Raw genomic sequence first — 17,293 nt, forward strand, 5'->3', positions numbered from 1 at the left:
TCGTTGAACGTAGAGCTTGAAAAAAAGGGGGCAGCATTCAGACCTTTCTGTTGCCTAAAGCATCATGTAAATTTGTTTTGGGGATGAATATAGAAACTTAAACTATGTCCTTCAGCATCAATGAGTAAAATCCATTTTAAAAGTGTCTTGTCAGGGGCACCTGGGTGGCTTAGTCGGTTAAGCATCTGACCTTAACTCAGGTCACAATTTCACAGTTCATGGATTCGAGTCCCCTGTCGGGCTCTGTGCTGATAGCTCAGATCCTGGAACCCGCTTTGGATTCTGTGTCTCCCTCTCTGTCTGTCCCTCTCCTGCTCACGCTCTGTCTCTCAAAAATAAACGTTAAAAAAAATTTTTTTTAATTAAAAATAAATAAATAAAAGTGTCTTGTGCCTTGGCAACAGAGAGAAGTGGACTAGGTCCACAGTCACCACTACTTACAGGCTTGGATCAGACTGAGAAAGGCTTGAGTCCCACTTTGCCATTGTCTCATATTTGGAGGTTAACAGACATTTTCAAAGGGCACATTACAAACATGCAAATAGGGTCTTCTAGGTGGCTCAGTCGGTTAAGATCTAACTGTCCATTTCGGCTCAGGTCATGAGCTCATGGTTGTGGGGCTGAGCCCTGTGTCAGGCTCTTGTGTTGAGTGTGGAGGCTGTTTAACATTCTCTCCCCACCCCCCTTAAAAAAAAAATCCCAATAAAACACATGATTCTTGATTGGGTCCTAGTTCAATAAAAGAGATGTAATACTTTATCCAAGTCTTGGAACAATTGGAAAGATTGAGTATGGACTGAATATTAGATGTTACGGGATTATTGTTCATTTGCTTAGAGGTGGTAATACTTTTGTGGATTTATAGGAGACTTTCCTTACTCGTGCTGAAATGTTTAAAGGTGAAGAATCACAGCATTTGCAGCTTACCTTCAGATGGTTCAGCAAACAAACAGATAAAGTAAAAATGTTATTGTCAAATAGAGGTGGAGGATGTACAGGTGTTTATTGTACTGTGGCTTTTCTGTATATTTGAAACTGTCTTAAAAAGTTTGAAGAGGGGTGCCAGGGTGGCTCAGTCGGTTAAGTGTCCCACTTTGGCTCATGGTTCTTGAGTTCAAGCCCCGTGTCAGGCTCTGTGCTGTCAGCTCAAGGACTGGAGCCTGCTTTGGATTCTGTGTCTCCCTCTCTCTCTGCCCCTCCCCTGTTCATGCTGTATCTGTCTGTCGTCTCTCTTTAAATATTTATTTTTTTAAATTTTAAGTTTGAGGAAAAGATAAACTTATAAACAACATGTTAAATGTATTTTTTTTAGTCTGGTTTGAGTAGAATTGCAGTTTTCTTGAGCATATTAGAATAATCAGTGTGGTAAGGGTGGGAAGAAAGTTCCAGTAGTTAATCACAGACAGGCTAAATAGAATATTTAACAACACAGTAACTTGATGGACAACTGTTCTGTCTAGTCAAAAACATCTCACAGAGAAGATGCCAGTTTCTAATTTCTCTCTTTGTTGAACCAGCACAACAGATTTGTCCTGGACTGTAAAGACAAGGAACCTGATGTGCTGTTTGTGGGGGACTCCATGGTGCAGTTAATGCAGCAGTACGAGGTAAGGCCGACGTGGCAAGGGTGCATCTTGGCTACGAAGGTAAATCTGTTCATTGCTAGCAAACTTTCATTCTGAGCCGAACCTGAAAGGCTTCTTCGTGACAGTTTAGAAACGCTCCAATTCAGAGTATGAGGGAGGTCAGTCCTACATAATGGGATTCTTTGTGCCACCAAGCGTGAGGAGGCAAAATTTAGCATTGTTTGTAACTCCGCTCTCATTTTTGCCTTGGCTTCCGAGAACCTTCTCTATTTTTTATTTATTTATTTATTTGTTTGTTTGTTTATTTATTTATTTATTTTTGTCGTGGTTGTGATTCTCAATTGTTAAGATTTTTGTTTTTACCATTTCCTTATTTTGTTGTGTTTTTGTGGGGAGCTGTTCCACATCTTTTTTTTTAAGGTTTTCACTCTTCCAAGGGCAGTTGAAAGGAAAAGATAGCTTAATTTCCTTCTGGCTCCAGCACTCTAAATTTCTTCCTCCCGTATTTCTACTTCACCCTGTTCCTTTAGATACTTGAGTAAAGGGAAGGGAGAGCTAACTGAGCTGGCACCTTGGTCATAATGCTGGTACCTCCTAAAGGGCACCGGGTGGCACTGGGACTCAGTTCTCCGGCCAAGGTGACAGGCTGCCCGAGAAGTGAGTGATGCGGTGCCCTGCGAACACAAGTTTGAACACATAACATTTGAACACACAAGAGGGAAATTGTTCTTTTAGGTACCTCGCGACACATTGTAGTTGAGGGATTTTATTTCCCACTCAGTTGAAATAAAGCCAGTTTTTCTCTTTTTAGATATGGCGAGAGCTTTTTTCCCCACTTCATGCACTGAATTTTGGAATTGGGGGAGATACAACCAGACATGTTTTGTGGAGACTCAAGAATGGAGAACTGGAGAACATTAAACCTAAGGTGAAGTGAGACTTAATTTTTAGACTATCTTTTAATCTTGGGTCTTTTCCCAAGATGAGTTAAGTTGAAACTGCTAGTAAAAACAAATTACTTTTTTTTTTTAAGCATTATTTTGCTATTGTCTTTGCTTTGTGCCCATTTAGATAAATAATATTGTCCTTGCTTAAGAACGTGCCAAATGCCTACTAAGAAATTGGGGCATTGCTTGCTTAGGTTGTATTGGTAATTGTTAATAATGCCCTTTTTCAGCAGTGGGAAGGGATTTAATGCTTTCCTGTAGACCTGAAAGCAGTGTGTGTGGGAGACTTCCCAGAAGGGGCCAAGGCCGCAGTGCCACCATTCACTTCAGGAAGGAATTTTGGATCTGGTTTATCCATGTAAACACATTACATGTGTAATCGAGGCCTCCCAAGTTTTTCTGAAGAAAATCTGAAGCACATGTGAACAAATGTTCACCATAAACATGTTGCCAGTAACTTAACACATCATAAATGTCCTGAGTTGGCACACTGCATATAATTTTTTTCAGTCCTAAACAAAGAAAAAATACTCAAAACTGATGACAGTTGCCTTTGTTGAAAATATTTTACTTTTTGCCTTGCTAATAGAAAAACTCCTCCATGTTCCTGTCTTTTGTGACAGGGTGGAAAGTTACGTTGGGTCATATAGTAAAATGTATGTCTCTAGGTGACAGCCACTTTGTAAATTTTTATTTTTTTTAATATTTATTTTTGAGAAAGAGAGAGATGACAGAGCACAAGCAGGGGTGGGTTAGAGAGAGAGGGAGACACAGAATCTGAAGCAAGCTCCAGGCTCCAGGCTCTGAAGTGTCAGCACAGAGCCTGACCTGGAGCTTGAACCCATGAACCATGAGATCATGACCTGAGCTTTTTTTTTTTTTAAATAAAGAGGAAAAACTTGAAACTGCATCCAGCTTCCAGCCCAGCAACTCTTTTTCCTTGAGTACAACTGTGTATTTACTTCTACCAGTTACACTCCCTTGGGTACTTTTGTTATTGTTTTCTGGAAGATACTTCTAGTATGGTAGGAGTTACAGATATTTTCCCCTGACTTTCTTAGATTTCACTTTATTTTAGTATTTTTTAAGACATGCAGAGTTTTTATACAGTTGAATTTGTTATCTTTTTTTGTATAGTTTCTGGATTTTAAGAGGTTAGCTCTCAACTCCACAATGATTAAAGAATTCTCTCATTTCTTCTTAGTACAGTTGTACTGCTTCAGAATTGATCTGCTTGGAATTTATCCTGAGATATATGAGGCCTTAAATCAGTATTTGAGGGTGGCTGCTCAGTTGAAGTTCTCCACTACCATTTGACAAGTTCATCTTTCCTTCCTTTGATTTTTGAAATAAGATTTTTATCTACATATTGATAAATATTTTTATCAAAATATTAGGTTTTTATCTAAACATTCCTTTATTCCTGGCTATTTATCCCTGCCCTCCTCTCCCCTTTTTTCCCCCTTAATTATAGGTCATTGTTGTCTGGGTAGGAACAAACAACCATGAAAATACCGCAGAAGAAGTAGCAGGTGGAATCGAGGCCATTGTACAACTTATCAACACAAGGCAGCCGCAGGCCAAGATCATTGTATTGGTATGTAGTCTTTGGTGGGTAGAGTCTTTGATGTCATTAAGTCAGGTGAGGAATGTTTTTAGATATATGATCACTCGTGAAATAGAGACTGTTTAGGTGGAAGCAGTTTATGATAGTCCTGAGGGGGCTCTTCTTTGATATGTCCCATTGTCTTACCAGTTTCATCATTTCCCAGACCAGCTGTGGGGGTCATCTCTTACCTGCTCATCCTCGTTTAGATGTGGAAATCGTCTTTGTTGCCTCAGGTAGCAACATTCTGATAGTGTTTAAAATTGCATATGAAACTAGTCCTAGTCCTAAATCTGTTTTTGTTAGACTTGGGTTTGGATTAGTTTAGGTGTGTTGTTCCATCCCTTTATATGTTAAATGTGGTGTATTTATTAAAATCTCTGACATCTCTAAAACATCAGCGATTCTGTTAGCAAGAAGATGGGTACTTTATAGTCTTACCCTATCAGAGAGTGCTACACTTTGTGGAGATTAAAAGCATTAAATCTTGGTGGTCTCAGAGATAAACAGCTGTCTATTTCAGTGTAAAAGTTTACCTGTAGATACTCTTAGCAACACTAAAAATAGCAAAACTAAAAATGTATGTTTTTGTGGAATCTGATAGGTATTCAGTTTTTTAATGAGATGATGTTAAGATATTTATCCAACAAACGTGAAGATCACTATGTACAAGGCCCTGTTCTGGGTCTTGAGCCTACAAAAATAAATAAGACCTTGTTCCTGTCAGGGAGCTGTCAGTCTGGTCTAGTGGTAGGTGGGCGTAGCAATATGAAGAGAGAATTGGTACACTGTATGCTAAGGGGAGAACAGGTGTATTCTAGACACAAAAGCTGAAATCTGACATTAGTTTTAAAGAATTCATTCGTCTCCAGACAAATGGGGAAAGGAAAGAAAAGGCATTACAGGTCGGGGGAAAAAGGATGGAAGGCATATATACCTAGGTGTGTGTTTGTTGGGTGAGTGAAGGAGGGTGCTTGAAGAACTTTGGGCTGTCTTCGATTAAAGTTTAAGGCTGGGTTGGTGAGAAGAAAGAGGCCACAGCCAGGTCATGTAGTGATTTGTATGGCTAGATAAGAGTGTAGATTTTATCTTCCTGGTGCTGGGGAGCCATGTCTTTTTTTATTTTTTTATCACATTCTTTTTTATATCCTTTCTCTAGTCCAGAAAGGATTGCATTGTGGTTAAAGAGTCCACCTCTGAAGTACAGGGGCTGCTACATAATAGTTGCTCAAGATGTATTAGTTGCATGAGTGTTGCTGAATGAATTCTCCATAAATAAAAAGTCTTTGTTGCAGCCAGACTTTTAAATTGGATGTACGCTGGTATTGTCTACAACACTAAAACATTGGCCATACCCTGAATAACCGAATGGGCCCATAATTGAATAAGCCATTGAATATAATAGCACTAATCCTGTGACAGTTGAGAGAACTGTGTGGAGATTGGATTTATGATGTATTTAAGTGAAAATTCCAAATGCTAAACCATATGTGCATTATATTTAGAGTTACTTAAAATACGGTTTACCCTCGAACAACATGGGGGCTAGGAGCATTGACCCCCATACGGTTCAAAATCCGCATGTAACTTTGGATTCCTTCAAAACTTAACTACTAACAGTCGGTTGATCAGAAGCCTTGCTGATAAGCAGTCATTTAACACGTATTCATATGTTATGTGTATTACATACTGTATGCTTACAAGAAAGCTAGTGAAAAGAAAATGTTACTGAGAAAACCCTAAGAGAAAATACATTTCCAGTACTATACTCTATCAGAAAAAATTTGTGAATAAGTGGACTCGTGCACTTCAAACTTGTTGTTCCATGATCTGCTATAGTTGTCACATGGTGAAGAGATTGGGAGCATATTTTTCTTTTTTGTTTCTTCTAACATAATGTTTTGGCAGTTAAAAAAAATTTTTTTTTTAATTTTTATTTATTTATTTTGAAAGAGAGAAAAAGAAAGAGAAAGAATCCCAAGCAGGCTCCACACTGTCAGCCCAGAGCCCGACGTGGGCCTCAAACTCCTGAATCGTGAGATTGTGACCTGAGCCAGAATCAAGAGTCAGACACTTAACCAACTGAGCTGCCTAGGTGCCCCAGTATTGTAGCAATTATTAATTATTACAGGGGAAAAAAAATCACATGGCATACCTTTGATACTCTCATATTAAGGAAAATGCTATGCAAATACATAAGCTGCTTTTCTCATCCTGGCTTGAAAATCCCAATAGGTATGGTCCCTGTTCTTAAGGTTTAATCATTTCTTACGGCTTTGACTGCCATGATATTCTTTGAATGACAGAACAAAGTATGTATTTGCTGTTCACTGGCCATCCTTCTTGGTTGTTCATATCTCAGCCAGATTTGGCTCATTGTGAGCATTGAGGGTAGTTCTTTTTTTGTTAACTGTCAGATGCAAAGCCTTATACTTTAACAGTTCTGTAAACTAGGGTTTAGGCTTGACTTCATCTGTGAAATTTTTGAGGCGCTTAACAAGGGAACTATATAGTCACAATAAATTGGTAACCACGGCGCCAACATTTGGTGAAAAAAATTAAAGCAGACATGAACAAGTACTTACTTTAGCATGAACGTTTTTTTTTTTTTTCCTTTAGTAGAATACCCACAGAAAATCTATTTTTGTGAAATAATACCTCTTAGGAGAAATGGGTGGAAATTTTTTTGCCTAAATAACAAAAACTTGCCGTGTGGTATCATTAGCTATAAACCAATAAAAGGTTGTCTGACAATTTTATAATAGGATCAATTTCTATAAAAGGACATTTCTAGTTTGTGATGATAAAACCTTGCCCTTGCGGTATAAGCTTAGACTTTCATGGACCATGGGAGGACAGACATGTGATTTATCTAAAAGTTAGATGATTCACATAAGTTAAAAATGAATTTAGAAAACATCTGTTTTATTCTAGCAAACATGAAGTGGCTTTGATTTTTTTAAGACCACATTTGTCCCATCTCTGTTTCTCATGTGCAGTAGTATGGGTTCCATGTAACGTTAATAAATACATGTGTATTTGAGCTAGATTATTCTGATGACTGTAGGGAAAATGAATTAAAGGAAGACCAGTCAGGAGACTTTACGTTAACTGAGTGAATAGTGGTAACTTTCCTAGCCATAGCAGCATGTATAATCAGAATGGAGGAAAAAAAAATTGAAAATATTGAGAATGCAAAAGCTAAGTAATTTAATGATAAATAGGGAAGGTATGTGGAATGAGAGACTCAGGGATGTTAGAATGACAGTTGATACAGAGGATGTAGTAGGAGCATATTGTGGGGAGACGATGATGAATTGCCTTCGGACATGTCAAGTTGGGAGTGCCTCAGGAATGCTCAAGTTCGGTTTTGAGCTAGAGTGTTCGTAGTGGGCCAAGGACAAGACCCTGACCTGAAGACTACCAACAGTTAAGGGACAGGAGGAGGAAGAGGAACTTGTGAAAAAACTGAGATGGAACGGTCAGAGAACTTCCACCAGATCCAGTCTAGTCCAGTGTTTGAGAACTCAGAGTGTCAAAAGGTGCCAAATGGAACAGTTCTTCTAGGAGTAACTGAAATCACAGATAAATAAGAAGGGAAAAACCAGTGACTCTTCTCATCTTCTGTTCTTCTCTGCTTTGTCCCAGGGTTTGTTACCTCGAGGTGAGAAGCCCAACCCTTTGAGGCAAAAGAATGCCAAGGTGAACCAACTCCTCAAGGTTTCCCTGCCGAAGCTTGCCAATGTTCAGCTCCTGGATACAGATGGGGGCTTCGTGCACTCGGACGGTGCCATCTCCTGCCACGACATGTTTGATTTTCTGCATCTCACGGGAGGGGGCTACGCAAAGATCTGCAAACCCCTGCATGAACTGATCATGCAGTTATTGGAGGAAACACCTGAGGAGAAACAAACCACCATTGCCTGACTGGCTCCCATCAGTGTTAATAGCACCCAGCTTCCTCAGATCAGTTATATCACTGGCACTACAGAATCCTTCTCTTTCTTAAGGCACTTTGCATTGTAGAATGTTCCTGGATGTTCATATCTAGTGTTTGAAGGGAGGAGGGATTTAAACTGGTCCTGTACATAGAAGGTTTGTTTGACACAGGAGAAAAATTAGCCAAGGAAGATTGTTGTTTAAATTCGTTTGAAACCAGAAGGGGACTTTTTAGTTGTATGTGTGACATTTTCATTCAGTTATCACTGTTTTTCCTAGGACAACATCAAGCCTAAGTACTGAACAAAATGAAGATTTTTTTCTTGGCCTTTCTTTCTATGGATTATGTCATATATACTAATGATCAGGATCACACCTACTTGGCTTTAAAACAGATGTTTTTTCCAGTTTTTAAGGTTCATAATTTAGCCTTTTGTTTTTAGTTTGTTTTACTCATATGTTTTTGCCACATTTTTTTTTTAACTTACAGCATCAGATTGAACGTGTTTGTCACTCAAATATGGGAGATGCTATGGTTACAAGTGAATTTGTTCCACTCTGTTAATCTTTCCCGTGTTTAGCAGTGGAAGATAGGTTTTGCCCCATTTGGGGGACTCTGCGGAGGGTATTATTTTTATGCTGCTGAATATCATGTCTATAATAGACCCATGCATGCAGCCTTTCCTCCCTATTTCCCCTCATCCCCTCTTTTTTTTTTGGAGGGGGGAGCCCTTGTTGACATTACAAGCTTTTAACACATTTTCGACCTAGGAGCTCTGTTGCTGGAAGTGTAAGTCCCCAGTCAGTCACTCTCATGATGTTACTGATGTGCAACTCGTCCTTGTGAGGTGTTCTGTGCATAGATTCTGTGTCGTGCTATCCATGTGCAGAGTTCTGTTTGTTTTGTTTTTTTTTTTCCTGTAAAATATGTTACAGTTTCCTTTTTTGGAAAAAAAAAAAAATCAGAACTCTATTTTCCATTCCATAAGCCTTGACATTATTTCAAGTTTTATAGTATCTTAAGATGTATATTTTATTTTTTTATTGGCTTAGTTTTTAAATTATAATCAGTCCAGAAAAATTTGGCCTTTCCTTATGGGCAAACAAACGGAGCTGCTTTTCAGAACAGACATTTCTGCCTTGATCCCACCATTTTAGTGAAAAAGAACTAGGTTTGTTTAACTTTCAGGTTTTCTCCTTAGAGTATTTTCACCTGAAAATTTCTTCCAAGAGAGCTCTTTATAATCCTGTTGGTTTGCTTGAGCTACAGTAACTGCCATTTAAAAAATAATGGGATGATACATGGTTTATTGTTTGGTATACCTATGGAATATGTACAAACTGGATCTACAAACAAATACTTTAAACTGGACCAGGTGGGTACTGGAGTAACCTTTTAACATGTGCTCTGCACAGATTCTGCTTAACGTTCAAGTTCAGTGACTAAGGCTGAAGCTCGATGATCTGCTTGCAAGGCAAATGCTTTTATGAGTTGGAGGGGGTTGCCGATTTGAACATGGAGCCACTTGTGATTGAGAAGGATAGAGAACTTGGGCTGATGTTTTCTTGTGAAGCCTCTTTCTAGGAATATTTTTTCCGTCTTATTTTTAGTCTTTTTTTTTTTTTAATACATTTCTGAATGTATCATGTCTTCACTAATGACAGAAAGTACATGTGATGTTTACTAGACTCGTTTCCCACATTAAAGTTCCCTCTTCTGTTTTGAGTAGCCCGGATTCTTGAGTTTTTCAGGACAGGTTCTTTCTTAGCTAGGCATTGTTAGGCATTGTTCTAAGGAGGAGATTTAATAAAGCCAGAAGTTTGTCTGTAAAAAGACCATTTCTTCAGGTCTTTTTCCGTTTGTCAGAGGGCGGGAGTGTCGTCCAAACAAATCCCTTAGGTGATTCCTGCAGCATGCGCTTTTAGTTTCCCTCTTGACTAAGAATCAAATATCCCTTTGTGAGCTGGTCTTCAGCTCCTTTGCTTATGTGTGTAAACCTCGGGTGTTACTACATTTTATACCTACCAGAGCTATTCGAGCAATAGTATTTGAACCACTAGCCTTTTAAATAAAAGTCTGCCCCGTTGCTAATGTGCAGATACTGAGTCCACTTTCATTTCTTGCCAGCTTTCTTTGCACTGCTTTAGGCAGGAAGTGTTCATCTGTTTTTCTTTGACATCCCTGTTTGCTACAATGACAGAACTTAATGCTTACCCTTTGGATTTCTTGCTCACTTTTCATGTATATGTAAACTTAATGCACTGTCCAAGTGAAATGTCTTAGTTGTCATTGTGATTAAGGGGCCAACTTTCCAGACAGCTAGCAGAGGTGTTCTGATCCTCCCCCCAGCAAGTTTTAATTCCTTTGCCCACCCATTCCTGATATCCTAGCCGGCAGCCGGTGATGGCATTGTAGATTCTGCGGTCACATTGTGAATGTGGCAGGTGGAGGATGTACTGCCAACACTGACCTGAGGCATGCTGTTTTGCTGCCTACGTCTTCTGGGCTGCCATGGGCAGTGGTGTAGCTCCCACTTTGGGTCTTTTTGGACTGTTGGGAGCATCTGTCTAAACCTGAATCTTCTGTGAAAAACCTTAATCCGACACAACAAATCTTGAGTAGCTCATGCCCCGCTCTTAATAATTCTGTCTCTTGTTGGTTCAAAACAAAACAAAACACAACTTTTTTTTTTAAACTTTTTTTTAACCTAGTCACTGTTTACAGTTGTATGCTAAAAGCCTGAAATACTGTCTGTGCTGTGGTGTATGAGCATTGCCAATTTTATATTTATTGCAGTGAAGAAGAAACTAAAAATATATGAAAATGAGGAGCATGTCCATGCTCCGAAATCCGTGTGGGTGCATGTGGGAGAAGTGAGTTGGGGTCTCTGGAAAGGAGGCTTTTTGGAGTGGGTCTCCCGCTTCTCCTTGGTGTTCCTGCTTGGGGATCACTGCTGCTAGCTGACTGGGCCTCCCCAACAGAAGTTTGTGACTCTGCTTTGGCGAAGTTTCATTGACTAGTAGAACTCATTCTGTTTTAGTGCATATTTCAATATAAATGTAAACATTTCACTCAAACTTGCTCATGTCTTTCTGTCTCCTTTATCAAAGTTTGGATTCCAATGGAGGGGAAAAAAGGCATCCCTTTTTCCCCCTACCTTATCACAAGCATATTGGATACTTAGATCATCTGCTGCTTTTCTGGGGAACTGAATGTACTGAGCTGACCATCATCACATCTCGGGGCTGTGGGAGGGTAGGGTGGGCTGAGCAGATAGGAGGAATTCTAAGTAGATACATGGGAAAATTGTCAAAGGAAGTGTCTCCGATTGGTTATGAGTATCTGGCAGTTAAAAAAGAATTGATTCTTAAACCGTTACACTGACCTTTTGGTCTTTTCTCCTAATTTCAGTCTTTAGAATTTATTCACATTAAACTTCTAATTTCCACTGTCTCTCTATTCCTCATACTAATAATCCTCAGTTTTCTTGTTTACACTTTAGAATATCTCTTTCCACTACTGCCCCCAGCATGAACTTGAGTGCTTCAGATTAATTGGACTATTCTGAGCTCCTGTGCCATCTAGGGAGAAGGTCCTCAGGATAATATTTATATCCTACATCTAATACGTAGGGTGTATCCAACCCATTTTACTGTTGATGGAGAGGCCCAGGGAGGTATGTATGATATCCATTTGAGGAGTCCTATAATTTCATTGGTTGAGCTGGGATTTGAATCCAGCTTTATCTGATTTCAGAGTCCTTGCCTTTGCCATTACTCATTCAGTCTGGGGTATCTTTTGAGCTATAGATTCTGATTCACTGGGTTCATGACAGATACATCCCTAGTTGCCTTCCAGTTGAAGGTCCTGGCAATTAAGTGACAGCAGCTTCCTTCAGTCTTTCCCGCAGCCAGTATAATCCTCTTCAGTTCCATCTTCCACATGGTCACACAATTACTAGAATTTATTTAAAGTTAATTACCAGGGCGCCTGGGTAGCTCAGTTGGTTAAGCGTCCAACCTGGGCTCAGGTCGTGATCTCGTGGTTTGTGAGTTTGAGCCCCACATCGGGCTCTGTGCTGACAGCTCAGAGCGTAGAGCCTGCTTTGGATTTTGTGTCTCTTTCCTTCCCCGCCCCAGTCACACACACTCTCAAAAATAAATGAATAAACATTAAAACTAAAGTGCATTACCTGGCCATCTTGCTTTCCACCTTAAAACCAGCAGTAGAATGAAATAGTGTTTATAGAGCAAGAGTTTTTGGTAGTACACATGAAGGGATTTGAAGATTGCCTGGCTTATTAAGACATGTAAGTTCAGACTGATAGGGAGACACTCAGGTAAATGAAATTTAAGATCTAAAGGAAACAGGAAAGTAAGTACAAATGGCAGAGGGTAACTAAAAGAGGAAGTTGCTAGCTTCCATATGCTGAGGAGTGGGGGTGGGGACCACAATTGTAGGTGAAAACATTGAACGAGGGTTCATTCCTACCAGACCTGCCGGAAGCACGACTGCCTCCTTTGCAGTCCACACTTACCCAGGAGTCTGGAATGTTTGTTTCTGCAAGTGGGTTGGTCTGGTTGTATGCTGCACACCTCAGCTGAACCAGATGAGTGGCATGAATCTCACTAGGACACGATGTGACCACAGAATTCATGACAGGAGCCTGGAGTGTAGACACAACTCTCATGTAGTACCTTTGCCTCCCCAGGCTAAAGAAGCCTGATTCAAGGACGACCTCTTTATAGCTATGAGACTAGAACAAAGGTCAGTTGTGCCACCAGCTCATCAGGGCCTAACCTGATGACTGGCCACAGACCACACCAGCAGTAATTACGGCAAATTGATACGCCACTACAAAGCTGCTATGGTTTCTGTATCATTTATTTGATCACTCTTAATCACGGTGATGCTCTTGGATTAAAATGGTTTACCCCTGTAAGAGAAGAGAATATGGAATACTAACGGAGATATTTTTTTCTAGTTGCCTTTGCTCCCGTATCTAATCACACCAAGTTCCTCTCTTTCACCGTCCTCCCCGCCCCCACCCGTCTTTGCCTTTATCAGCTGCTCACTGGTTCCCCTTAGATCACAGAGCAGCAGTAAAGGCAGCCTAGGTCCTGAGGCTTCTGTGTGAACCTCGTCAGTGGCCCAGGACAAGTGGAAGAGACGGCAGTGAGTAGAAGGGAAGGTTCCTTTACCAGCAGGCACTTGGGGAAACACTGGCCAAAACCAGCAAGAAGAGTCCGTCTACTTTTCTCCTGCCACAGCAGGGGTGAAATCTTAGCTGCATATTTTTACACTGCCATGAAGCAAAGATCCTCAATGTTTTGATAAACATACAGTCTGTCTTCCACTCTGGCCTGATTTTGTGCTATTTTATGATCTCAAAAAACATTTTACATTCTGATCAAGCTTTGACCTTCGTGACACATCAGTACTGCAGCATGTTCGTCAGTAACTGCTGATCGTCCAAGCCATGAAATCTAGTATCCAGTGCTACCCATGACCTGACCCTCTTCAGTCCATATCCTCCCACCCCTTACTTTGAACCTTCATGCCAATAGCATTGAACTTTGAGTCTATGACTTTGCTTCAAGTTGAGACTCCTTGTCTGGAATTTGTTCCTATTCCTTTGCTGGGCTAGCTCCTACTCATCTTTTAAGAACCCCCTCAGGGACACCTCCTGGGTTGTTTTCTGATTTCCCTGATTGCCAGCTCTGGTTTGTATTGTACTAGGTCTCTCTGAGTTCCCATAATACCTTGCGTAAATCTTTTATCATTGCACTTACTCTGTATTAAATGCTTACCTCATTGCCTACACTGTTAGATTATGGAAAGTATCCGTGTTCCCAGCACCTAGCTTAGTGACTAGTACAAACTGGGCATTGAATAAATGAAAGAATGAATGAACAGGAGATTGAGTGATTTGTTCATAGTCCTCTAGGTGGTAACTGTGAATATTGAAATTGGAATACAAATCTTTTGACCTCATTTCCTGTTCTTTCAATGGTACCATGCTGCTGCTTGTGAGAAACAATGCATGTTATTCTTGCTCGGGATAAATAAGGGCAAACAAAATTCACTTAACAAAAACCAGGGCACCTGGGTTGGGCATCTGCCTCTTGGTTTTGGCTCAGGTCATGATCTCCTGGTTTGTGGGTTTGAGCCCTGTGTCAGGCTCTGCGCTGACCGCGTGGAGCCTGCTTGGGATCCTTTCTCCCTCTGTCTTCCCCTCTCCTGCTGATGTTCCCGCTCTCTCAAAATAAGTAAATAAACTTGAAAAAAAAAAAAAAAGATGCCACACATACTTATTAGAAAAGTTTTTGAAACGTTTTCTAGAATTATTTCATTGAAACCAAATGGAATTATTAAGGTAGTTTTTATAGGAAGAGTGAAGCTAGAAGAAAAAGCTGGACTGGTTCAGGGGAACAGAGGTATTGTGAATGAGAGAACTGCCTTTGTGAAGGCTCTGAGGCCCATGAGATAACACAAGAAGCTGTGGGCACTGGCCTGTATGTGAGCCAGAGTGTAAAGCGACGGGACCCTTTCTATTATTGAGAGCAACATGGAATAAGGACTGAGTAGCTGCACATGTTATCATTAGATAACAGCCAGAGAGGAGGAAAGGTTCTCGAGTTGCATCTTCTGATTTCGTAGCTGGAGACCCAAGCTTGCTTCAGATAGGAGGATGCCTGGCTCATTTTTATCAGTGATCTTTGGAGACAGATTTGAATTAATCAATTTTTTATCTCCTTGTTTTCAGCAGCCTGACTGAAGACCAGCTTCATTTCCTGGAAACCTCCAATGTGGATTCTATCACATGGCCACAGGGAACAAGAAGCAAGGCCTGCGTGTATTATTGTTCACATTTCCCAGTCTGAATGGTGAAAGCCCAGGAAATGGAAAGTGGCTGATCTGTCTATGGCAGAAAGTTTGCCCACTCAGTCAAAATCACTCTCCCTCGACTCCCCTTCTACTCTTTAGACAGTAGTTCAAGATGATGAATACAGCTCAGCTCTGCTGTGCTGCATTTAGGAGATAAATAGAGCTAAGACACGACTCCTCATTGCCTAAGATGCACAATGCAGGGGCTTAAACAGAACTTGCTGACCTCAAATTCCTTGCTTTTTCCATAGTACCAAGAAGCCATGTGACAGCTCTGGGACCTTAGCCCCAGAATGACAGAGTAAATACTCCAACTCCTAATCTTCAATGCATCTCGTTTTCACAGTCCTTGGAGGGATAACCAGACACAAGGGCAGCCCTGAGAAAGGAGAGAACTTGCAAGAAAGGAGTGCTGTACGTTGCTCTTGCTCCTGGGGCTACGTATGTCCTGGACAAGTCTATTCGAGCTCCGCACAGATACACTGAGACCCTTTTATGGTCATGATGAAAACAGGGAACTTCAAGTCCGTTTCCTTCAGAGGGCTTGGCTTTGTAGCTTTTTTTTTTTTTTTTTTTTTTTTTTTTTTTCCTGGGTTAAAGTTACTTAGTTCTGAAGTCTGGCTTGATTCTGCCACCCACCCACAGGCACGGCCACTCTCTACCCACCCCTCCCCAACACCAGGTTCCTAAAGTATTTGATTGGATTCACCTAATCCGTCTAATGTGCTTCTAATGTGCCTGCTCTTGATGCCATCTTAAGGGCATTTTAACAATACACCTGACCAGCTGAAGCTTCCTTCCTGTCCTCTTGTTCCAAACCTCAAAAATCCTGTCACTTAAAATGGACCTATGGACCATGGACCTATGGAAAGCTGGGAGCCTTGTCAGCTGGTTAATGGTCCTATTCCATAGGCCTTTTCTGCACTCAGGCTCGGAATGATGGCCCACCGGGAAATAGAAGGAAGTCATCTGAGCCTTGTGACCCCACCCTGCTCTCATTGCCAGGGCTGGGGTTGGGCTTTTTATATAACATGGCAGACAGTGCAGTAGCTGGCCCCGTGCAGAAGGCCAAGGGGGCTGCCCTGAGACCTTGACATTTGCTTGGCTCTCACAAGTCTGGCTTTGAGACCCAGCACTGCCCTTCTTTTATACTAACTGCTGTAGCCAACAAAAAGGCCCTCTCTCCTCTCAGGGCTGCCAGACCTCAGAAAGGACCTATTCATAACTGGGTTGTGTTGTTCCCTCCCTGGGGGGTGGGCCAGAAGGACTGAGGAAAGTTCTGCAGACCTGAGGAAGTCTGGGGCTGCTGCCCTCCTACGCTGTTTGAACATTCCGGATACTGAGGATTCAAAGGTTAAATCCATGAGACCTTGCAAGAGGGAAGGGTCCCTTCTGGGTTTATTTGAATAGATTTCTCCTAAGATACTGCTAGGAGAGAGGGAGCAAACAGAAATACCAGTAGTCCTAGGTGTCTGGCCCCAGAACAGTGGTTCTCAAAATTTATTGTGCCTATCAAGCTTCTGGAGTGCTTGTTAAAATGCAGATTCCTGGAGTGCCTGGGTGGCTCAGTCGGTTAAGTGTCCGACTTCAGTTCAGGTCATGGTCTCACAGTTCATGGTTTTGAGCCCCCCATCAGGCTCTGTGTTGATGACAGCTCAGAGCCTGGAGCCTGCTTTGGATTCTGTGTCTCCTTCTGTGTCTGCCCTTCCCCTGCTCATATTCTGTCTCTGTCTCCCTCAAAAATAAACTTAAAAAAATCCAGATTCCTGGGCTGCATCTCCAGAGACTGCAATTCAATAACTGTAGGTAGTGTCCGGATATGCATTATAAACAGTCCTAGGATCACATTTTACCCCAGAGCCTATGAGGCAGAGTTGGAATGCCCCCAGTTGGGGCTTATTCAATGCAGCCACAGAACCAACTAGCCCTGTAGCTGGGACTCTATCATCGTAAACTTGGGGTTCTCAAGGCACCAAGGAAAGTTCCTGAGATGCTAGATTACATCAGGCTAAGTGGGGAGCTCAAGCTCAGAGTGGGAGAGTTTCTTAGAGTTCCAGACTGACTGGCAAGATAAAGAGGGGGTCACCATGAGAGAGAAAGTGAAGTTCACTTGGAACATGGATATCCTGTATCGACTGTCCAAACTGGGCTGCTGACTGCACAGGCTTATAATGGAAATTCTTCTTGTTATCCTGAGGAACTTCCCATTCGGGTGGTCAAGCCATGTGGAGTTCAGTAAACTACTCATGAGCTGCCCTTTTCTGGATTTCACTCTACCTAACTAAAATGAGCGGTTGGTCCAGGAGACTGCTAAGGTTCCCCCTGG

General features: G+C 41.3%; 1 protein-coding gene across 3 annotated transcripts in view; it reads left to right on the forward strand.

The window, feature by feature from the left end:
• PAFAH1B2 (platelet activating factor acetylhydrolase 1b catalytic subunit 2) overlaps positions 1-11,156 on the forward strand; it is a 28,240-nt gene extending 17,084 nt beyond the window's left edge. For 2 of the 3 annotated variants that reach the window (XM_043579431.1, XM_043579432.1), the window contains 4 exons: positions 1,518-1,607; positions 2,398-2,514; positions 4,008-4,130; positions 7,788-11,156. In XM_043579431.1, the coding sequence (XP_043435366.1) occupies positions 1,518-1,607; positions 2,398-2,514; positions 4,008-4,130; positions 7,788-8,066 (609 nt within the window). In that variant the 3' untranslated portion in view covers positions 8,067-11,156. Of the gene's footprint in view, positions 1-1,517; positions 1,608-2,397; positions 2,515-4,007; positions 4,131-4,289; positions 4,376-7,787 lie in introns of all 3 variants that reach the window. The other variant, XM_043579433.1, reaches the window with a different exon arrangement.
• Positions 11,157-17,293: the final 6,137 nt, after the last annotated feature.

Source organism: Prionailurus bengalensis, chromosome D1 (assembly GCF_016509475.1).
Source record: "Prionailurus bengalensis isolate Pbe53 chromosome D1, Fcat_Pben_1.1_paternal_pri, whole genome shotgun sequence".
NCBI classification, from domain to species: Eukaryota; Metazoa; Chordata; class Mammalia; order Carnivora; family Felidae; genus Prionailurus; species Prionailurus bengalensis.